The sequence below is a fragment of the Vigna unguiculata genome, chromosome 9, assembly GCF_037176805.1.
Source record: "Vigna unguiculata cultivar grain cowpea cultivar isolate G323 ecotype 2 chromosome 9, ASM3717680v1, whole genome shotgun sequence".
NCBI classification, from domain to species: domain Eukaryota; kingdom Viridiplantae; phylum Streptophyta; class Magnoliopsida; order Fabales; family Fabaceae; genus Vigna; species Vigna unguiculata.
The window spans coordinates 42,748,503-42,773,569 of record NC_140800.1 but is presented as its reverse complement, the minus strand read 5'-3'; the positions used below and the strand labels follow the sequence as shown (position 1 = coordinate 42,773,569).

General features: G+C 30.9%; 3 protein-coding genes across 3 annotated transcripts; 1 reads left to right on the top strand and 2 right to left on the bottom strand.

The window, feature by feature from the left end:
* The first annotated feature begins 174 nt into the window (after window positions 1–174).
* Window positions 175–6,845, top strand: LOC114163159 (cytochrome P450 711A1-like). The gene is made up of 5 exons (XM_028047291.2): window positions 175–666; window positions 2,730–2,882; window positions 5,145–5,937; window positions 6,073–6,168; window positions 6,283–6,845. Exons 1-5 carry the CDS (start codon window positions 425–427, stop codon window positions 6,610–6,612), a joined length of 1,614 nt encoding a protein of 537 aa, XP_027903092.1. The 5' UTR covers window positions 175–424; the 3' UTR covers window positions 6,613–6,845.
* Window positions 6,846–6,902: 57 nt separating this feature from the next.
* On the bottom strand, window positions 6,903–9,017 carry LOC114163160 (protein IQ-DOMAIN 6-like). Its single transcript, XM_028047293.2, has 5 exons — window positions 8,762–9,017; window positions 8,431–8,682; window positions 8,112–8,339; window positions 7,921–8,034; window positions 6,903–7,786 (listed from the first exon to the last, which is right to left on the bottom strand). Exons 1-5 carry the CDS (start codon window positions 8,825–8,827, stop codon window positions 7,118–7,120), a joined length of 1,329 nt encoding a protein of 442 aa, XP_027903094.1. The 5' UTR covers window positions 8,828–9,017; the 3' UTR covers window positions 6,903–7,117.
* Window positions 9,018–12,362: 3,345 nt separating this feature from the next.
* On the bottom strand, window positions 12,363–16,446 carry LOC114196208 (Mitochondrial substrate carrier family protein). The gene is made up of 7 exons (XM_028086773.2): window positions 15,782–16,446; window positions 15,157–15,242; window positions 14,869–15,076; window positions 13,987–14,113; window positions 13,614–13,798; window positions 13,261–13,389; window positions 12,363–12,728 (listed from the first exon to the last, which is right to left on the bottom strand). Exons 1-7 carry the CDS (start codon window positions 15,959–15,961, stop codon window positions 12,624–12,626), a joined length of 1,020 nt encoding a protein of 339 aa, XP_027942574.1. The 5' UTR covers window positions 15,962–16,446; the 3' UTR covers window positions 12,363–12,623.
* Between the last annotated feature and the right edge of the window lie 8,621 nt (window positions 16,447–25,067).

Genomic DNA, 25,067 nt, shown 5'->3' with positions numbered 1-25,067 from the left:
ATTGAAAGTCCACAAACACAAACGTTGATGATAATGATCTAAGGATAAAAGAAACAATAATGTTATTATTATCTTATTCAGCAATCGCTCTCTCTGGCTCGATCATTTTCATGGCGGGTACAAGAATAGGATGCATAGTGGATAAAGGAGTGTGTGTCCAGATTCAGGTGAACTTTCAGTTTTACCCCCACACTCTCCACCCATGCACCTCTCTTCTAAGTCTCCAAAACCAGACCAAAACAATCAACAAAGAAACTGATTGGGTAGAAGGGTATCTAATTCCCACATCTCATCATTCACATTACGACAAAACCTCATCTTCTTATTTATAGTACCTCCAATTCCTTAATATAAACCAAACCCTCATTCTTTCAGCCACCACCTCAAACCAACCACCTTAATATAAACTAAATTAAAGACAGATATGGTGGTGCTGATGGATTTGGAATGGTGGTTTTCAGTTCCAAGTGTGGTTTCTGCTTCATCAATGTTTACCTTGGCGGGTTTAATAGGAGGGTTGTTGGTATATCTCTATGCACCTTATTGGGGTGTGAGGAAGGTTCCGGCTCCACCTTCTTTGCCTCTTATAGGACACCTTCCCTTGCTCGCCAAATATGGCCCTGATGTCTTCTCAGTCCTTGCCAAACAATATGGTCCGATTTACAGGTTAGTTTATTTATATCTATATTATAACTATTGCAACATTCGTACGAATTTCATGTTAATCAGAGATAAGGCTAATTAATAATATATAAATGGATGCAATTCTTATTTTACAAGTTGGTTTTGTGGAGTTGAGTTATACTTAAAGTCCATTTTTAACATGGTATTAGAACTAAGTTATAACCTAATCTAGAAAACTTTTTTGAACATTCTGTTCCACCCGATATTGGGTCACTGACGAACCACCCACTAATTTATTGTTTCACCTCACCTTTCATACCAGTTATATGTGGTTAGAATATATATTTATGTTTTTTTTTTCTGGAGTGTAATGTCTGAACCGAAACTCCATTTTTGGGAGGAGGATGATGATCTTAAACAGAAGGATGATGGGAGATAGATTTTGACCTGAGAAGGTTGTTGTGTGCCCCAGAAGTAGATATAAATTTTAAAAAAAGTGATTATTGTATGATCCGATTGTCGTACTTGTTGTGGTTTATTCAGATGCTCACTTGCTTCCATACACAAAACTGAGAAAGGGCCCAGTGCAAGCGTGCTGTGCTTTGGTGTCTTTCTCAACTTCAGCCACCAATAATACCAAATATTTATTCATTTTTATTATATTATCATTTACTCTTCACCAATCATATATTAATATTCATTTTTTTAATCAACACCTATCCTATCGTGACGCATAAAACACACACACTATCTATCTATCTATCTATATATATATATATATATATATATATATATATATATATATATATATATATATATATATATATATATGTATATATTATTTTTTCTCTTTGTAGATGCTATTTCATATTGTCAGTGTTTTGGATTAAATAAACCTAATTAAATCTGGTATTTATTCATCACATGTTTATTTTTATTATAACTTTGTCATTTTTTTTATCTGTCTCCTTTTTCATCACAAAATGAGATGAATGAATTATTATTCGTTTGAAAGATGCTCTTCCACAATTTCTATGTGACACGATTCACCTTTTACTATTTTTTTCTTAAATTGAAAATTTTGCTGATGTAAGAAAAATTGTTGACATGAACAATATCTATAGAAATTGAAAGATTTGTTTAGATTTTAACTTTTACATAAAAACTATTCTTAGTGTATTAAGAAGCTCATTTTACGTTTTCCTTATATTTTCAGTTTATGAATAAAATGTATCCAGTAATATATATATTAACTTGCCTTATCTGTTTATATATTCAATTATCTATTTATTAAATACCTATTATCTGTTTATATATCCTAAAAAATTATTAATGGTTTCTAGAAAAAGTTTTATGCTTTTGTTTGTATGATTCTTTTGTAGTGACCACAGTTAAGCAAATCATTTCGGAACAGAATTATTTACTAAGTCAACCTACCATCTTCTAAAAAAAAGGTTTTCTTTTCTTTTTTTTACAAATTTAGATGTGCTGTGTTTTTAATATAAAATGTTATTGATATATCACTTTTTTTTTTTCCTTTACAACGAAGTCAAATTTTAATGAGTATATCACTTGATGTTAACCGGAACAAAATTGTTTATAGTAATGAGCCAAAAAGTGCCTTTTTATATTAACATTACATTCAAATGAATTACTAAAAAAGATTTGTTTGAATTGTTTTCTTTGTTTATTTGTATTTTAAGTGATTAAGCACTTTCTCTTTCACATAAATTCACCATCTTAACCGGGTGATACATATTTTGACTATTAAATTTTGACAACTCTTTCTTATAATATGATGTGTTATCTTTTAAATGGTTTTTAAATATTGAGAATGAAAAAAAAAATAAAAAATCACTTAAAAAATGACACATAAAATTATAAGAAAAAATTGTCAAAATTTAGTAATAAAAAATCATTTTCTAAGAGTAAAGATAAGGAAATTTTTTTTAAGGGATTATTTATTATAAAAATTTATATAAATATGATTCGAATTTAATTTAAATAAGGAACTGGTATCACATTCAATTCAAAATATTAAGATAAATTGTATGATTTGTGTGGGTTAGTGTTGTAAATGGTGTTACTGTTATTAATTGGTGCAGATTCCATATGGGGAGACAGCCATTAATAATTATAGCAAATGCAGAGTTGTGCAAAGAAGCTGGAATTAAGAAATTCAAAGATATTTCAAACAGAAGTATTCCTTCACCAATATCTGCTTCCCCTCTTCACCAAAAGGGTCTCTTCTTCAGCAGGTATCACAAATAATACTAATGTTATTCCTGCACTTCTCTTTATATATATATATATATATATATATATATATATATATATATATATATATATATATATATATATATATATATATATATATATATATATATATATATATATATATATATATATATACTACTTTCTTTCTTCACTTACTTTCTCTTATTTCGATAAAAGAAATACAAATTAATTTTACAACACTATATTTAACAATTTTTATAACAGTAAAATAATCTTAACAAAAATTAATTTTCATACCTTATTTAATATTAGAAAAGTTTATTAAAAAAGCATTCAAAAACTGCACTTTTGTGGAGGTACACAAACACCAACAATTATGCCAAATGCTATGTGGACATGTAACACACGAATAGTGTTGCACATGAAAAGAATGAAGCATATTCTGAAATATAAAGAAGTCAACATATTTTTATAACCTTTTTATAATATTATTTGAAGAAACACATGGGTAGGGTATGGTATATGTGTCTATTTTTTTTAGCAAAAGTTTATTAAACTATAAAGTAATTTTTATTAAAAATAATTGTAAAAAATATTTTTATTATTAAATAATTTTTTCATAAATAATTATTTGAATTAAAAAATAATTATTAAAAGAATAAGTTAAAATAATTATTTTAAGGGTTGAGAATATTTTTAGTCTTTACATTTAAACACAAAATTGAAATTCATTTGTTTCAAATTTTAATACACTTTTTTCTCCAAACTTAAAAAAAGAATGAATATAATAATTTTAACTTAACAAAGTTAACTCTCTTTTTTAGTGTTAATTGATGTTAAGTTGACATTAGAGTTGGAATATGTAAAATGATGTAAACAACTCAAATGTCATTTTGAAACATTATTTAATATCTCAAAAAGAAAGTTCATGTTGTTGGGTTAAAACATGTTAACTTTTGTTTAGGTGTAGGTATTACAAGGTAACATTAAAGTTAGAACGTGTCAATGATATAAATATTTTATATCAGTCTTGAACACTATTTAACACTTCAAAAGAAAGTTCATGTTGTTGGGTTAAAACATTCATTTTTAAAGATTGAGCACAACAATGTATCAAAGTTTAAGACATGGATGAATTTCAATTTCGCGTACAAGTTTAGGGATTAAAAATATATTAAACCCTTATTTTAATCTATAAAATGATTAAATTTAAATAACAATTAAAAGATAAAAATGGAAATGTAGATATCTTGATTTAAAACAACAAATACTTAAGAAGTAAAATTGAAAAACGAATGCTTTTTATATATAATACAGATTATATAACTATTATTTGTATTATGTTGCTTATTTTATCTTATATCAATTTGTCTTTTCTATTTTATCTGTTAAAAACAAATGTAATTTGTCATACAAACAAAATTATAGCAATGAAAATCTTAATTTTGTAAGTATTGTGGGAATTTTAGCTGTCTGTGAAACTAAATAAATTGATAAAATGCTTTCCTGAAAAAATAATTACTCGCCTGATCCATTAAATCAATAGTTGAGCCCTGCATAAGATTTTTTTGACTGAATACCAAATCTTCGTACAAAAGTTGAACCATTTCATGAAATGACAATTAAGATTTGAAGGAACAAATTACTGTAACATGCATTACCAACGGCTGTCAATATGTTTAGGAGATTGCTTACCAAGAAAAATAATTAAGGACAAGAATCAAACTTATATGTGAAAGCACAGTATTTGATTCCATATAAATAATTTTATTTGGCTTTACTTTTGTTATATGATAATAGCTTGATTAAGGTTGTATTGTTAGGTCAACAACTGTAATTAAGTCATAATCTAAGTGTAACCATCTAAATATATTGATTCTGTCCATTTTCTTTATTTCATTCCCCAAACTCATCTTAATTTTTATGATTTTTAGTAAATGTTGGAGAAGAAGAAAACTTTATATGGGGTGCAAGGATCATTTTCAAATGGGTTAATGACATGGTTAATCATTTATTTTAATCACAAATTTATATGGTGATGTTGTGAAGATTTAGATTGTGCATATTACACACAAGTGAGTGACGTGAAATTTGAAGGGTTGTGCGTAAAACTGTAGAAGTCATTGTTTAGAGTATGGTTCTGTAGTAGTGCACCGAGTTGAATATCATTTTCTTTCGCTTCTGTAATCATGAACATGAAATCATCTTAGTGGTTCTGAGAAACTGTTGCAATGATAGTGAAGCAACTAAAATCTAAAGTGTGTTGAAACTCGGTGGTGCAGGGACTCACAATGGTCTACCATGCGAAACACTATTCTATCGATCTACCAACCATCACACTTATCTGGATTAGTGCCACTGATGCAGTCTTTCATAGAATCCGCCACTGAAAACCTTGATTCTGAAAAAGAAGACATTGTTTTTTCCAACTTGTCCCTGAGACTTGCAACTGATGTGATTGGGCAAGCAGCATTTGGTGTGAACTTTGGTCTTTCTAGACCCCATTCAGTTTGTGATTCCATCAAGAGTGTTGAAACTGACCCTGCAAGTCATGGTAATGACAATGAGGTATCGGATTTCATCAACCAGCACATATACTCCACTACACAACTCAAGATGGACTTGTCTGGTTCTTTCTCCATTATATTGGGTCTGCTTTTGCCGATACTTCAAGAGCCTTTTAGGCAGATTCTGAAGAGAATTCCAGGAACCATGGACTGGAAGATTGAGCGTACGAACCAAAAACTAAGTGGTCGTCTTGATGAGATTGTGGAAAAAAGAATGAAAGATAAGACACGAAGTTCAAAGGATTTCTTGTCACTCATACTTAATGCCAGAGAAACAAAAGCAGTTTCAGAGAATGTATTCACACCAGACTACATCAACGCAGTTACTTACGAGCATCTGCTTGCTGGTTCAGCAACCACGTCTTTTACCTTGTCTTCTGTTATCTATTTGGTTGCTGGACATCCTCAAGTTGAGAAAAAGTTGCTTCACGAGATAGATGCCTTTGGTCCTGTCGATCAGATTCCGACATCTCAAGATCTTCGTGACAACTTCCCTTATCTTGATCAGGTTTCTTAAACTAACACAAAATCTCATACAACTTCGAAATTGTATATGTACTTCTGTTACTATTTTTGAATGCACTCTTCTGCTAATTCAAATTCAAATATATTTATACTAGTGTGCACTTTACCTCAAATGCAGGTGATCAAAGAGGCAATGAGATTTTACACTGTATCTCCATTAGTTGCAAGAGAAACATCAAATGAAGTGGAGATTGGAGGCTATCTTCTCCCAAAGGTTAATAAAATATTCATTTTATTTTCAAATTCATTTCGAAGTGTTTGATGAAAAGTTAGTCATAAAATTAAGTGTTTTATCTGTGCCGCTGCTGAATCTGGTTTGCATGAGCAGGGGACTTGGGTGTGGTTAGCACTTGGAGTTGTGGCAAAAGATCCCAAGGACTTTCCGGAGCCAGAAAAGTTCAAACCAGAGAGGTTTGACCCCAACTGTGATGAAATGAAACGAAGGCACCCTTATGCTTTTATACCATTTGGAATTGGTCCTCGGGCTTGCATTGGTAAACAATTTTCCCTACAAGAGATCAAGCTTTCTCTCATTCATTTATATCGGAAATACTTGTTTCGGCATTCACCCAATATGGAAAACCCCTTGGAACTCCAGTATGGGATAGTCCTCAACTTCAAGCATGGGGTCAAGCTCAGAGCCATTAAAAGAACATAAAGTTACTAAGCAAACGGTTAAGATTATTCATATACTCTACACTGCAGAGTTCAGATGATTTTATCTTACAAATGTTACAGTCTGCTAAATTCCAAATATTACCTTATGTAGAATTTTAGCCTACTATAGCTTGTGTAATAGAATACCTGAAAGAGTGTGTTACTAGGATCATGTTATGAAGTTTATCAAAATTCCATGTTTTAATAAATATCAGCTGGGCACACTTCCTACAAGATTCTGGATGGCATTATCTTTTGTGGGAAATAAACTTCAACAAAAATCAGAGGACAGTGAGTAATATCAATACCCATAAATGAACAATTGTACAGATGGAGACCCCTCTCATAAGTATTATCAAACATAAGCTACTTGTACCTAGCTAACGCAATTTAAACTGCATGGAACAACAAGATGTTGAACTTCTTGAGAAAAATAATGATAAAATACAGAAAGATGTTGAGCTTCCACCACATTTTCATACCATGTAAACTGGGCCATTTCCCTTTCACCGTGGCCTCACCGAGCTCTTGTCCAAGTGAAGTGGCCTAGAAAGGTTGATTGAAGGGTCAGAACCTGCAGTGCTTTTGGAATCTCCATTGGAGAAAACCGGTACCCTCTTGAGAAATTGAAACTCATCCATGGACTGTTGCCTTTGAGCTCTATTATACACATGATTACTACTTGTCTTTAGCTTTGCCTTTGTGGACTGAGTCAGGTTCATGTAATTAGGCCTAGCCACAGCATTACCATTGCTGTCATCAGTCCTGTCACAAGTGTTCCCAGACATTGGTGTTGTAGATGTACAAATGGAAGATGATGCAGAACTCTCATCATATCGAAACTCAGAACTTGGACTTGAGGATGAACGAGTAGCTTGCCCAACAAGGGGAGGCCTAGCAGAAACCCTTGTTGTCATGTTGTTCTTCTTGACTTTGACCAAACATGGTTTGGAATTAGAGTTCACATAGGATTCCTCAAACTTCTTTGGAAGTGGGGTTTTATCTAACAAACCTTCTGCCTGAGATTGTTCCATCAATCTACTCTCCCAAGGCTTGGCTGCCATCCAACGCTCCAACCAAGTCCACCCCCAGTTAGCTTTGTTAATCTCATGGCTCCTCAGAGAGGAAACAGAGCCATTAGTTCGTGAATTATAACTTGAGGTTGATCTGCATTGCTGGAATAAAAACAAAACATACACAATTTTAAACACCTTTCTAAGAAAGCGCATAGTTTCAACTTTGTCACTGCTTGTTTAGGTGAATCAAGTTGAAATACTTATTATCATGATTTTAAGAAGATACTTGTTACCTTTTGAGCAAGAGAATAAGCAATTGCTCTTTCCCTTTTGAAAGCTCCTTCTTGCCTCATCTGTATCTTTGTTTTAACATCTTCCAAAGTTCCTCTGCTGTCACACCATCCTTCCTGCACTTTTTGTTAGACAGTACACACACCAACGAAACAGAAACACAAGCTTTTGCACGAGTGAGTTATGATGATACCTCAGCTTGCTTCAAAAGTTCAAGCTTACTGCGCCTTTCATTAAGCATGTTCTGCACAGCTTGCCCCTCTATGGACATCCTCACACGACGAGCTCTAACACGGGCCTGAACCCGAACCAAGGCTTGCATACACCTCAGTGTCACCGCAGCTTGTTTCCTCACCTGTCTCCCCCGAACAAGAGCTTGAATCCTCACCACTCCTTTCAATGCCCTCAAAGCCCTTCTTGCCTACAATCATAACCACACAACTATCAACACCAAATCTCTTCCATTTCATTGAAGATCCACACATTTCAATGATTAGAATGAAGATCCATACCAAGAAGGCACGGAAAGCAGTTTGGATTCTTATAGCGGCCCATTCTTGCTTGACGAGTCTGAAATCCTTAGGTGGTGCTCGAACCACAGTGGCTACTGCGGCTGTGTAAGCATCTGGTGCTACAACAGGTGGAGAATCAGACCCTTCAGAAGCTGCTTTGTGGTGGTTTCCTTTGAAAGCCTTCCAAGAACCCACATCCCCAGAAGAACTCCTCCATAGCCTCCACTTCTTGCTCTTACCACCCTCTTTCACCTACACATAAGCCAAACAAGTCATGAAAAAAGAGTAAAGTTTAGATGGACGCATGCACTTTGAAGTATATAGAACTAACATGTTCGTCTTTGTCTGGTTTCTTGAGTCCGATTAAAGCCTTTACCCATTTTCCTGATGCACCCATGATGAGTTTAGCTTTGTTTCTTTGAAGGAAGCTAGTGTCTGTGAAATGAACTCAAACAAAAGCCAAAGTTTTGTTTTGTTAAACGTAACTGAGTTACAGCGTAGACTGTCGGAGAGAGAGTGTTTCGTGAAGGGATGTAACGTTAGGAGGAGATTTGAAATTCAAAACGTGGAACGGACAAAGTGGGGGTTGACGATGTTGGTCCCGCATGATGAAGGAATCGTTTGATGTTGCATTGGAACAGGACACCACGTCACGTTGAGGTTCAGGGTTTGAGGTGGGTGGGACCCACGGGCTTTGTTGAGAAATATAATAATAAAGGCATAAAAAGGCACGAAGCCTTTGGTGTGTAGTACCTGAAAAGTGTTACCAAGTCAGAAATAAGCAAAGTGTTACCGAAACCCTTTTAATATATTTCTCTTATAATTTTTTCTTTATTTTCTTATTTTGAACTTTTTTAATATAAAATATAAACATTACACTGAATAAAACTTTTCAAAAACACTAAATAGAACCATATTTTAAATTGGTCAGTAAATATAATAATTAATAAAAATAAATAAAAGTTAAACTTGACTAATACTAATGAACTAATGAGAATTTAATGATTAAAGTCAATAGATAAAAAATAAATAAAAGCGTGGGGGCATCCGGCGAAAAATGCTAAACGACAGGGATCTTTCATGCAAACAAACAAAGAGTTAGTGCAGGGGAAAGAGATCTGACACTTTGTTATGTCAAGGGCCCTTCATCTCCTCTTCTTTTTTTTCTCATAACTTTTTTCTCTGTTACTGCTATTTTTTAGTGCAGTAGAAAACAACCTTACAAAAGAGATTAATTACCATACATCCACATCTCACTCTGTTTCATCAAAATTGGACTCAGACACTTGCAATGCTTCCTTTACTTATTTATTTTATGTTCCAACTCTTTCCTCAGGCTTATAAAAACTAATGAAGAATTTGATTTAATTTTTACATAATCATGTTGTTTTACTTTTAAATGTAGATACTTCATTGAACAATTAATCTGGTTGTAAAGGGAGTTTGGCTTTTTATGCTTTGTCTTTGTTGTTTAGTGTTGAGGAGCATTCGACAAATAAAGTAGTAGCAGTTGAAAATCAGAGAAAATGTAGAACCAGGCTCCTACTTTTTTTAATGGCATTAACAGGGTCTTGGATTTGGAAATGCTATAACCAGTAATTTCCTTTCCATCCTCTGTTTTTTGGAGAACAGTGAAACATCGATTCACAGGAATCCAAAGACAAACCCAGAAACAACTCAAATAAACTATAATAAAAATGCTGCCTTCACTCCCTTTCATTGGCTGCTTAAAGTTGAATTTGAACCTTTGGGGGGTGATTTCCAATACTTCATAATTTACTCCACAAATTAATTACTTTTTCTTCTTTTTACAAATTTTGAGGTTCAATTTGGTGGGAATCTTAAATTTTAAACTTCAACTTTTTTTTTATAATTGAATAATAATATCTCTTACTTACTGGTGTTGATCTGTAAACAGCTTTTTTTGCATTAAGTTAGAGTTACCACTAGGCTGTATTTTGAAGATAAGGTTTTGTGGAGTTAACTTTAAATTAATCTGATTTTATAAAATTGATTTTAACTGGTATATGTACAAAATATGTAAACAAATATTTGAACATAAGTTTATGCAACATTTAACTTTATTAAGTTAAATGAAACTCAAATCTGAATTTTATGATCGTGTTTTTAATGTATTGTAAAATATAACGATTAATGAAAAAATCATTTGACTTGTTTTACACTCACATGTCAAATGTGAACTCGAACATATCTATAAGTTTTCAACCTTAATCATAATTTGTCAAATAATTAAGGGGTAAAAATTATTCCCTCTATTAGCTTATAATAGTTATTTAAGATTTTCTTTTTCCGTCAAAATTAAGGAAACCATTTAACTTTCTATTTTTAATATGATTTTAAGTGAATTATTTATTATATTTCTTCTCGTATTATTAGTTTAATGTATGTTTAGTTGATGTTACATTTTTTTCTTTATGTTATTAAACCCTTTTTCATATTAGTTAACTGAAGGGTAGAATAGAAAAAATAATATTTTTAAATTAAAAAATGAAAGTAAAAAACATGTTTTCATTGAAAAAATCACAACTAAAAAGAAACAAAGGAAGTTAGAAATGTTCTTAAAAAGTATTTTTAATGCTTTTGCTTATGGCGTACTTAGCATTCTAAAAAAATAGTATTAAATATTGAAAATTATACACTCTTATATATTTCCTGCATTATGATTATTTCAACTAATTCTCACCCTTTAAAAAATTACTTCATTGTTATTGGCAGTTCACCATTGCAGTATTTTTCAAATTAATTATCTCTTCTTCTCCTAAGTTATTTCCCACCTTATTACTGAGATAAAATTTAAATTTATCAGACATTAAGTACTTAATAAACTTCCTTTAAAATTTATTCCACCTCCTGTTTCAAACTGATATTTAGGATGGTCTGTTTCTAAAAATGGATTTAAAGACATAACAGAGTTTAAAATACAAAAAAAAAAATGTCATGCAGTGTGATGAATACTCAACATTCCTCGGATCAATAGTCAAAGAAAAGTTAATGAAAACATTATTATGTTATGAAAGAAAAACGAAAAGTAAGAGACAGATGGTCAACGAACGAGGTGAGTCACTTTTCTTGTTTTCCATTTTGAAACTATTTTTGAGTATTCAACACACCACCCGACCTTTTATTGAAACAAAACAAATAATAAAACCAAACTTACCTATTTAAAATATTCCAAAACTATCGAAACACATTCATCTTCATTTATTCATTTTTAAAAAAGTAGTATCGTTGGATAAGGCAACATAAATTTTAACTCAAAAAAAGTACGCGTCTAAATATTTTGGATGATTTATAATTAATTACATCAATTAATTTTATTCAACTTTAAAGCAAATGAACCATATATCATAAACATTATTGAAGTTAAACGGAGAAAACTCAAAAGTAAGAAGAAAAATGGCTCAATCACAAAGTCACATCGATAAGTAGAGAAAACTTTTAAATTAACAGTAGAAATATTTTGAATTTTCCACACCAACGTTTTTCCATATTGTCTCTTTAATTAAATAAATTTTGAATTTAGAAAATGTTTTCTTCTGTCATTTTTCTCTCTCTGCCCAAACAGAAGATTATTGTTCAAAATATAGCACGTTGTCAGACCGGCTCCTGTGACCTTGTCTTCCCCAAAACATAATATTACAGTATATTTACATAAGGCATGACTTCATGAGCATTATTATAAATATTCAAAGTGTAACTAAGTAAATAAGTGTTACCTCGTGCTGTGTTAAAGCCATAAGTATGTCGTACCATTGCAGTCCTCTAACATCATACCCGGTGAAAATCCTTCAAATGGTGATGATGATTCTTGTGATTAACTAGATTGTTCAAATGAAAACTTAAGTGATCCCTAGTTACTGATATGGATTTGACGAATAAGAGTTTGTTTTCATGCACAACATCTCTGAAAATTTCAAGGGGGGAAATAACTACCTTTGTATTGCATCCATAGTTCGTATGAGTCTATACAAATCTTAAGGATAAAGAAAAAAATGAGTAGCACTATATGGAACTCTCGAGATATGACAAACAAACTTGGACACTGGTTAATTTAATCACAAGGGTATATCTGTGAATATGTAGTAATACTCAGTTAGATATATTCCTGTAAAATTAGTTCCATAAGAAGGTAACATCGTAACTTGTTGTCGTTAAGGGTGAGCATTGAGAAATCATGCTGCCGAAACTGATCGAGACTTTTGCTGCTGAGGTGGTATGCCAAGCCAAGACTTCGTCATGTCGTATGTGGTGAAACTAATTGCTGCTGAAGGAACAATCTGTGAACAGAGCAAATAATGTTTTACAAATAGAAGAAGCAAAAAGAAAGCTAGGATGACATGTTAAAGTTGATATTAACAATTTTAAGGAATCGGCCACAGTTATGGCTCGTGACTATTTTTAAGGGTGTTTTTTAATATGGACATGTTTTTCACTGTTTAAATGAGTAACCAAAGCCACAAGGTTCTAAAATGAATGCATGCGTGTAGTTGCTGAAGCAAGATAAAGAGCCTTAATAACTACCACGATTCACCAACTATTATTTTCAGTCCTTACGTTGTTGGCAAACAGAAGAATAGAGTCCAACAGGGTTACTGACATGGTTTACTGTCCAATGTAATACAGTGCATCAAATTCCACATCCAGTTTATTCAACTCAAAGAAAACCAATATTAAGAAAGATAAAGTGCTGTACACTCCCAGACAACAGAACAACGAATGACAAAACAAATAGCATTTCTTTTATAGACAAAGAAAATAATAGAAACGATGAAACAGGCATAAATTTGGGTATGATAAGGCGGGCATTACCCTTATATAGTTAATGCTTACGCCATGAAACAGCTGCCTCCATCCTTGAGTACGAACAATCGTCCTAAGTCCATCAATGGTATTTTTATATCTGACATTCTCATGACTAGCATTCTGCAGGCTGCCAACCTGTACAAACAAATAGAAGATGATGAATAAAAGCTTAAACAAGGGAAATGTGCCGATACTATATAGTTGTAAAACTAGATACGACCTAAAGAGGCTCAAACATCAAATTTTATACACAGCAAAAAGATTGCAGAGCTAATTGGCTAGACACCCATCTCACCATCACCAGAAAAGGGGAAAATGTTTATAAACCTGAGGTAGACAAAAAGTCATGCTTCAAATACCTGCATCTGTCTCTTGACAACATCTAAAGGGTATGTTAAAGTCTGCCCAAACAGTCCAGCTAGAGCTCCACAAGAAAGACGCATCACAATGGACTTTTGATGTTCTTCTGGAAGGTTAGTCTTCAGTTTCTCATACATGTAGAACTTTAAACCAGCATATGGAAGAATTCCAGTAAGGGTTGGTCCTAAGGAAAAGAAATAGGTCAGGCTTCTCATCAATGTAATGGAAAAAAATGTAGGGCAGTAAGAAATAATAGCTAATATATGTTGTAAGAAAGCATTATCTCCACAATTATGTTTTCCAAGAGTATTCTCCACCACAATAACCAATTACGGCTGTCTAGGTAGATCCTGTAAGCTGCAACATACATACCTGCACCCCTATAAAGTCCACGGGCTCCGCCTTCCTTATAGACACTTGTAAGCACACCTTTAATGCCATTATGTGTAGGTTGAACTCCTCTTATACCATCTTTGATATCTCCTCTTGTATCCACCACCTATAAAAATTTAAACCACAGAAATACTAAACATTATTAGATTGTATACTACAAGCAATTATTTCCTCATAAAATATCCCCTAGTAACTAAAGCTAATCTTTATCAATTTTAATTGACTAGGGTCATTATGTTTATTCCTACATTAAAGCATTGGCCTTAAAACTTTCCTAGAAATTATCATAACTCATTAGGGGTGGCACCGTTTAAGTCTCTTTTAACCAATTATAATTTAAAAAAAATAAATATGAAGCAAAAGACTACAGTCATTTATACTTGTACATACAAGCATATTAAATAAGGGACAATTTTATCATTTTCAACATACAAGGACCTTGCAGTCGGGAGAGAATGGTCTTGTCCTTGATCACACATATGCTTTGAGGGGAATCTCCCAACTTGCAACCCAAATAAAGCAATCCCCACGAAAATCCCCAAATGATAGGAAAATTTTCCGTCCCATGGACCATGTAAATTGGAATCAAGATATACCACGATTCATTAAATCACCCTCAAGTATTCTATGAACACCACAAAAGTTTTTATGTCTCTCTATGAAACTGGAGGATGTAATTCTAACATAATGCATTCTTCATCTCTCTTTTTCCCTAGTGGTACAAATATAACCTTCCTTAAACTTTAATTTAAGTTTTCACTAAATGTGAAAAAAGAGAAATAATGGAATGGATAATAATGGTCTCTAAATAATTTCATCAAGTCTATTTCAAAGCTTGATATGTTCGAGTCAGATAACTACCTGGTAAGCAAGTTTGGTACGAGCAAGATCCAACGGGTAGGTACACAAAACTGAAGTTCCCCCTGCAGCAGAGCCTGCTAAAAGATCAATACAAGGACCCGAACCTAACACTGGATAATTATTCAAGATCCAACTTTTGTAGCGCTCATATGTCATAAAATGCAAGGCTGCATACGGAACAATGCGGATAACACCAGCTCCATTTCCCCTGAAATCACCACATAAACAAGATTAACGATACATAATTTAAGCCCGAGAAAGCACCATGTTATGTAATTTGAGTCTTACTTATATAATCCTTGAAAACCTTCCCTCTTGACTAATTTATTCATAGATTCATACACCCCAAGAGAATGAAATCCAGGTGTCCTTGTCTGTGGATAAAATAAATAAAGGTTAAAAAGGAACATACATCCATTAAGAACATTCTCACGAAGTGGAGATGGCAAAAGGAAAGTAACAACATCGTAAATGATGTACATCTAGCAAGTGACAACAAACATATAGCTTAAAACCAAAGTAAAAAAAAATCCTTGAAGCATGGGGCAGTAACCTCTGAAAGAAATCAATGACTTCAAGACTCCAGCAAGAGGCATAAATCAAATAGAATAATTTAGTTGACACCCGAGGCAACCCAAGATATAATATTATCCTCTCTTTACACATTTAAAACTCTCTCCCCCTTCCCTTATCTTCCTAATCTAGATCCAATATACCTCACTTCCTTAGCATAAACTTACATTACATATTACTGTTGTCTAGTATCATCATTATATCATAAGACATTTACCTCCAATACATTTACAAAAGAAGGATATTTAAATCCATTATCATCAAACTTACAACGCGATCTGATCGTACAAGCTTCGAATCATGTTTTCAATTAAATAAGTGAAGAAAAAGAGTGGTGAACCTGCCAAAGTATCTTGACTCGTTCGAGAGGTGCAACAGCGGTCTTAGAAAGCGCACCAGCAAAGCCTCCGGCAATTAGTTCCTTGACATACACAGGAACGCCATCAAAACTAGACTGTTTCCTCTGAATGGATGCATTGTCCACGAAACCAGCAATGGTAGACCCTTGTGAAGAATCCATTGATTCCAAAAGTAAAAAGAAAATAATAAGAATTGAATTGTTATGAATCAGATTAAGGCTATCCACTCTGGAGCTCAGAAAACTCCTTATCCCATCTGCGTTTGGCGAAAGACAAGTGGGCGTATTGCAATGGCAAGGAATTGGGTGTGTCCAGAATCACAAGCCAATCCCCTTCAGCAACAATAAGAGACATCAACAGCAGACAAGAACGAGCAAAGCGACCCTTTTCGATCACAACAATGAAGAGGAATTTACACCGAAAGACAAGGAGTCGTGTGCCCCAATGAACATAATCCCGTGAATCTGAATGGCGTGAAAATAAAAGGGTGAACAGAAAACCCTTGCTTTGGTGAAAAGGAGAAAAGGAAAACGGGTGTGTGATGTGAGAGTTGGGGTGGAAGAAGGAACAAACCCGTTTTCCTTTGAACTGAATTGAATTTTGGGTTTTCGTGTTTTGATTTGATTTTTGATTAAATGACCCCTTTTTCTACGTTCCTATTTTCGCTTCCTCGAAACTGCCAGTTTGCAATCACATAGGATCTTTGGTGATGTTTCACGTGGAATGTCCCCGTCACCATTCATTACATCATTTATGATTTTTGATTTTGTCCACGTGAATTTATACAGGAAAATATCTATACTGTCACATTCCTTTTGTTTTTTTTTTTAATTAAAAAACTAAACAGCAAAAATTAAGTGTTTTCTTAATCTTAACAATTATCAACCATCAAACAATTATCCGTTGTCAATTATATTATTATAAAAATTTATTAAGATATGTGTTATCTTATAAGAATACACCAGATTATTTTCTTTTCATAGAAATACCGTTGAATGTTGTTATTTTCTTTGATAAAAAAATATAATTATATAATTAAGATTATCTCGATTTGATTTATATCAATCTATTAAATTTCATGACATTCTTTTATATTTTTGGCAATTAATTAATTAACGAGTGATAAAATATTAAATTTAATAAATCTAGCCAGATAATCCATTATGATTTAAATGTTTTCATTGGCAGTACAGATTGAATATTTTAATTTTAATTAATTAATTTCTTGATGACGTTAATATATATATATATATATATATATATATATATATAAAACTGAAAATCATTTTAATTAGTTTTTTTTTTTGCTAAATCATTTTAAATCTAAATAGCTTAAAATTATTATATAGTTTTATATTGTATTTTTTGGAATGGAAATATATTGAAATCTTTTCTCTTTCAGAGAATGTGAAATTGGTTAATAATTTAAAAATAAAACCATTAATTCTTTTCATATATGGTATATATTCTCTATAAAGTCTGGTAGAATATTTGGTAGATGTCTTGAATGTGAGTGTACATTACGTTCTAATAAGAAAGAATAAATTATGTATTACTTATAAGTTTAATATTAAACACAAAGGTAAAGGGGTATCAATTGTTAGACTTTAGTAAAAATATATATTATATAAAGTTTGGTAGAATTTTTGGTAGATGTCTTGAATGTGGTGCATTACTTTATAATAAAAATAAAGAATAAATTATGTATTACTTATAAGTTTAATATTAAACAAAAAGGTAAAGGGATATCACTTGTTAGACTTTAGTAAAAATGTATACGTTCTGCAGGTTTGGCAACCCTTCTGCAGGTTTTTCTTTTAAAAGAAAGAAAAATCTTATACATATATTATTGAAAAAATAAAATAGCAATATAAAATAAGTAAATATATTCTTATTTACTTTTTTTTTCTGGAAATCAAACACTCGCACTATTGCATAAAAAGAACCGGTTTAAAATATTTAAATATATAAAAATTTATTACTATTATTTTAATATTTTTTATTTTCTTTAAATTATTAACATTTATTAGGAATGAGGATAAAAGATAAATAATTCAAATTAACTTGTAAATTCACAAGAAAAAGTATGAGATGAACTAAATATTTTAATCTATCGATCCGTTTAGGTATTTTTAGTACAATACTAAAGACATCAATACATTAATTTTTTAGTCAAGTAAAAGTTTTTTATTTTGTTAAACCACTTCCATTGCTTTTATTTAGTATTAATTGATTATTATAATTTTTTTTAGCTTAAACAATGTTTTTTTTCTTTTTTTTATGAAAAGTTTAATTTTATTATATGTAATTAACATAGATTTTAATTTATGTTTATTTATTTTATTATAATATTATCAATGGGTAGACTCGAGCGATAAATACATAAACAGTTACTTTTTCTTAAAAACTTGTTTATAAAAACTAACATGTATGCCTGTTATTATGCAGAACGCGCCAACAAAACTAATATGTAACGAAAAAGTCAATTTTACTTGAAAAAAAAAAGAACGTAATGGTCAAGCCACATTACCATCTCTGGTGTTTATAAAATTGAATTTAATGAAACACACACGATGATGTATATTCAAATAAAATTTAATATTTTTATTACTATCCATTTAAACAAAATTATATTTACGACAATATATAAAGAATTTTCTTTTTTTTTTATATTTTAAAATACTAATTTTAATTTTTAAATATAATAATTTATTAAATTTTTAAAAATTGATCGTTATTTTTATAAAAATTTTATATAATCGAATGTTTTTACTTATTTTTTTCTCTTTATTTATTAATAATTACTTTTTTATTTACTTTTTTATCTATTATAATATATTTTACTTTATTTTTAATAAATATAAATTTAATTTATTTATTAATTTAATAATATTATAATATTATCTCTTATTATTATTAGTATTTAAAAAATTCCATAAAAATGCTTGTGCGCATATGTTTATGATAGTTTATTCATAGTGAGTTTTATATTATAATATTTTACTGAATATCATTATTATTCGATCAAAGTCATATCATCATTATTATGTTGAATAGGGTTTGGGTTCCAATAAACATATTTATTATTCTTGATTTTAAATTATTTTAATATTGAAAAAAAATGTTAATTTTAAAACTGATATCAAACCGAATATAAAAATATAACCTATTTTTAAAATATAAATTTAAATCCCAATTCATTTTTTTTTTGAATTTTGAATTTATAGCTAGGTAAACTAGTTTTTTTTAATTGATTCATTTTCAATCAAGTATTTATATTTATAACTAAATCAATTAAGTATTGAAACACTCGCAGTTTTATGATTTTTTTTCCACAACTTAGAAATTCATGATCATGATTCGTGAACTATGCTAGTTATTGAAAAAAAATAACTAAATGATAAACCTATTTTTTTTTTCCTAAATGTATACTAAATGTTGATACACCTTTTTATTATCTTTCAATTATTTTTCATCATGTTGGAAAGTGAGAAAAGAAAAAGTCATCTTCCAAAAGTATAACCTTATTAACCAAATCTCAGTTTGATTCAACATCTTCCTTTTCAATTTGGGTTGTAATTAATCCACAAATTTCTAAATGGTGGAAAAAATAATGATTGTTTAAAATTTCTTACAACCTACTCGATCATGACTACGTTCTACATGCAACATGGTTGGTTTGAGAAGATAGTCCAGAATTTTTATTACCAAGAACACAAGCACCAGACATACAAATCGCAAATAGCTAAAGAAGCAGAAAAATTATCGGTATGCATTCATGTGCTAACTATCTGAACAAGAGAGAGAGGAGACAACAAAACTGTGGAAAAAAATCAAGCCTTTTTACTAATAATTTGTTCATCCTGGGTTGGGTTTTCAGGTAGAGGTAGAGGTGGTGGCGACGACGACGATACATCAGCATCATCTTGATCTTGGGGTTGCGTCGGAACAGCTGTCGCGTTATGTCTTTTGGTGTGATATGCTGAGATCCTCTTTCCCCTTCCTTCGAATATCACAGGGTCATCCTCTGCATCAGGGACACATTTTTCTCCCAGAATAATGGTTTTCATCCAAACAGAGTCCTCTGCTTTCAACTTCGGCCCTTTTATTTTATCTTCCCTGTGATCCTTGTGATCCCAGTTCCTCGCCACCGACACACTCCTCGGCATTTTGATGCTCAGACTCAACGGTGCCCTTCGTTCAGAGGTCACTCTCTTCATTCTGTCTGAGATAAAGGGGTCCTTCGGGAGTTGTTGCAATGCCGGTGGAAGAGGCAACTTCTCCTTCTCGTTTTCGTTTTCGTTTTCGTTGTTGTTGTCCTTGTCTTCTGAATTCGATGTCGGGGAAGTGTCCGATTCCTTGGGGAGTTCTGTGGGATCAAGTGTTGGCGGTGGCGTTGCCGGTTTTCTTCCAAATCCGCTGCATAAGGCGGTGATAATGGCCATGCTAGCCGCCAAGCCTGCGGCAAAGAACGACAGATATATAACAGGATGGTGAATGAATAACAGGGTTTCAACTGGGAGTCTCCTTCCCATCACAAACACGAAGAACGATTATTGCCTCCTGCGTTTTTTTCTTTTTTGTGTATCCCTCCCTTGCTTGTTTTGTGTTCACAGAACCACAATTTCGAATATGTTACGAGGACTTTTTTCTGCATGCACAAGTCCTGAGACAAGATTCAATTTCAGATGTCAAATACCCAGTTTTTGGGTTTCTTCGGGAAGGAGAAAAAATAGAGATAAGAAGGCCTAACCGTAGATGTTTTTTTCTGTCTTGTTTTCGCTCTTTCCATTTTTGGAAAATATGACAGCATTCTTGTTGCCCTTGTAAACCTAAAAATATCACCATGTTACTCTGGAAACGTTAGGGAAAACTTAACAAATTTAAAATTAGAGGATATGTGTTTCATAATGTAAGGTTTTATATTGAAACGAAGACAAATTTAATTGTTAAATTGTATTGCATTTTCACAGACAAAACATCAACTTTGAGTTTTGACCACAAAATAACAAAGACATTATTTAAGTAATTATAGTTTAATTTTGTTTTTTTTTTAATATTTAATGTATAGCAATGGAGCCAAGATTTTGATTTAAGAAGGCTAAATCATAAATGAAGAAGTTGTTAAAGAAATTATATTTCGACACACTTTATAAAATAAACGCCCGCTTGACAATTTTAATGGTTTAATAATATATCAACAATTTAATTTAAGCAATAGAAAAATATAATTACAATATTAATATATTCATTAACAAATAGTTATTTTATTGTCATTGGTTGTCAAAATTATGAATCCTTTTTTGTTAACTACCACATCCGTAACATCGTATGCACTCCATTTGATATATACAGTTTATAAGTGTTTTACTGTTAATTTTGACATTTATTTTTATTGAAATTGCACAATTTGTCAAAAATTGTAAATATAAATATTATTTTTACAGTAAAATAGGAAAAAGAGAAGAAGAAAAATCGAAAATAAAAACGTAAAAAGAAACATTAGGTGTACATCATCACACACATCTTATTATAAAAACAATAAATTAGTATTTGAGTTATATAAGGACACTCATAAATAATCTACTTCGAGTTATGAAAGCTGGTAACAATGTTAATTTTTGCTTAATGTTGAAACATTACTCAAACAAGGAAGAAGAATTTTCGATCCTTTTGATGTATCAATTGCTTATAATATGATCCTTTTGATTTTACCATATTTGTTAAAACACGAGGAATTGATATTTTAGAAATACTTGTATTTTCTAGTGATGAACAATTGTTATAAAGAACCACTAGAATCATATTACAACATTAATAAAAAATAATATTTAATGGTAATTTATTATGACGATTGTAATATGGCCATCTTATAATATTTGAGACAATAACAAACTTGTAAATAAAAGAAAACTTTTTACATGTAGTTTAAATTTAAACTAATATAAAAATTATTTTCCATGTCAGTTAAACCATTAAAATTTATAAAAAGTACTTATGTTAGTTGAAATTAAAGCACACATGACAAACAACATTGGGTTGGTTACTGTCAACAGCACAACAATGAAAAGAAAGGCTTTCTTGGGTGAGCAATTTCTTGATGTCGTAAAAGTCTGGGAGGTTGTGTGGGCTACTACTTTCTGCACCCATCAGATTTCTTCCTGCACCCTATCACTTTTGGAAATTATTTTTCGGAACATAATAAATAACTATGAATCTTTTTTTTTTTTTTCTGGAAAGCAATCTTCCCATTTTATTATGGAAAAAAATTTCCTAAAAACATTTTATAGAGTGGATGAGAAATTTAATGGGGTGTAAGAAGCAATAGCCGCTTCATGTTAGGGTTAAGAAGAGAGAAAAAATCATCATTATGAAGTATGGAAGAACTATCCCCAAACTCATGTTGTTCGTGTTAAGTTCATATCACTTTCTATGTTAATTTTGTATAACTAACATAGTAAACAAACTTTCCATATCATTTACTTAACTAACATATAAAAATGAAAAGATCCTATACTTATTCTACAATTATCACATAAAATCCAAAATAATGTATAAGAATTTCATTTTTGCATATATTCAAAGACACGGACACTCTGTAAATAAACTTGTCAATAATATCTTTAAATTCCATGCTTAATGCATTATTTAATTAGTTCTATTTATATTGTTATTATTTCAGACATTGTTTACGATCACCCTATACGATCACCCTAAACATAAACACACTATTTAATTATAATTTTATAATTGATAGAAGTTTATCAATAAGTTTCTATGATCATCGTATCATCACTTATCCTTTTTAAAAATTACAATAAGACTTTAGTGTACTTGCCATGTAAAAAAAAATGTTTACACAAAACACTTTGTTAATAAATATACTATATAAAATAATATTTGCATTCTTAAGAAATTAAAAACTACATATTATAGATATCCAATCTCTTCATAGCTCTAATTTTATAATTTTATAACCATTACTTATGTTATAATTTTTATCACAAATTTCAACTGCTACGTATAATCCATCGTCAATAAATCTTCAACCTTGTTGGCATTTTCTAGGCACCTCTGTACCTTTTTTGAAACATAAGTCCAATCACATAAGGGATTCACACCACTCTTAACCTAAAATTTTAAAATAATGAGTTTATTAGTCTCCATCTTTATATCATGCTCCACCTTCTCATTTCTATTATGTGGGACTTAGATTCACACTTGATTCCAACAATCTCACCTGAAAGGTGAATCCCTTCCACCACATTGGTACACCCCTCCGGCGGAAGCAACCACGAGTACCCCTTATCATATCATTGTTTTTCTTAGCAGGACATGCTTATCTAGAACATTCGTCTAAGGCGATTAGGAAGACTAACCATTATCTCTGATGCCACAGTTAACAAGCAAGACTAACCATTGGCTTTGATATCACTATTGGAAAAAAAAATATCATCAATAAAGAACATTACCGTCTTTACCTCCAAGAATGATCCTATAACAAATAAAAACAAGGACACACAAGACTATAACATGAAAACTTCAAATACAGATAAAAACCCATGAACATTATTCAAAGATAATAAGAGAATAATCATAATGTGCAATATTCAAAATTTTACAATACACAAAAAACACTATTAATCATTTGACCCCAAGTACATTCACACTCTTAAGAACATAAATTTAAGTATACATCACAACATTATACTACAAGAGTATAAAAAAAGTCAAACACTAACGCAAAGTGTCTTTGACTTGGAACAAGAAACATTATCGACTTAGAACCCATTATATAGTCACTAACACTCATTTCCTACACTCCCTAACTTGTCTTATCATCGAATGTGAAATTTTTCAAAACATATTATTTTCATCGGTTCAACACATTTTAAGTATTAATCTTAGTAAATAATGACTTAAAGTTGTTGAGTTCATGTTTTGGGTGTAACAATATAACTATAAAATAGGCTTAATTACTCGGATCATACTTATTTTAGTTCGAAAATTTCAAAATGGTACCCACTTTGAACTTTGTCTCAATTTAGTACCCAATTTTGATTATTGCATCAATGTAGTAACCTCCGTTAAGTCTTCACAAACGGCGTTAACTACCTTGTCATGTGTCAGCCTCTGGATTTTTTAATTTTTTTTTTAATTTTTTAATTTTTTTTTTGAATTTTTTAAGAATTTTTTTTTTGTCACGTGTCAAATCCTTGATGTGACACGTGACAAGGTATCGCCACGTGTCAAGGTACCTGACAAGTGTCATTGTCTTCATTTCAACTTAGTCCCCACATGTGTCTATTTGTTTCAATTTAATACCCATATATGTTTATTGGTTTCAATTTAGTACCCAATTTATTTGTTTTAATTTTGTCTGAATATTTTTTTACAAAATAGAGAAATATTGTGTCTCCCTTAAGACCAAATTTATTATTTATATAAATGTTATATTTATATTTGTTATTAAAAATGACTTACAAATATGTTATTCATGACTTTTACCATTAACTTTAATATAAATTTCAATACTTAATTTTATAACTCATTTTTAGTAACAAATATCAATATAACATTTATATAAATAATAAATTTTGTTTTAAAAGAGATACAATATTTCTCCATTTAAAAAAAATATATTTGAATAAAATTCAATCAAATAAATTAGGTACTAAATTAAAACAAAATAAACATATATGTGTACTAAATTGAAACAAATAGACACATGTGGAGACTAAGTTGAAATGAAGACAATAACACTTGCCAAGTACCTTGACACGTGACAATACCTTGCCACGTGTCACTGACAATGCCATGTGTCACTGACAATGCCACGTGTCACACCAAGGATTTGACACGTGGCAAATTTTGTTTTTTAAAAAAAATTAAAAAATAAAATAAAATTTTAAAAAAAATTTTAAAAATTAAAAAATCCAGATACTGACACGTGGCAAGGTAGTTAACGACGTTTGTGAAGACTTAACGGAGAGTACTACATTGATGCAATAATCAAAATTAGGTATTAAATTGAGACAAGGTTCAAAGTGGGTACCATTTTGAAATTTTCAAATCAAAATAGGTATGATCCGAGTAATTAGACCCTATAAAATAACATATAACAACTATTAAATACAAGAATAAGTTAAAATAACTGTCACACCTTGAGTAAGAAAATTAAACAATAAATATTTATTTAAAAATATAAATCTTTAAATCTTTAAAAAATCACAAAAATTTAAATATATATCCAAACTTACCATAAAC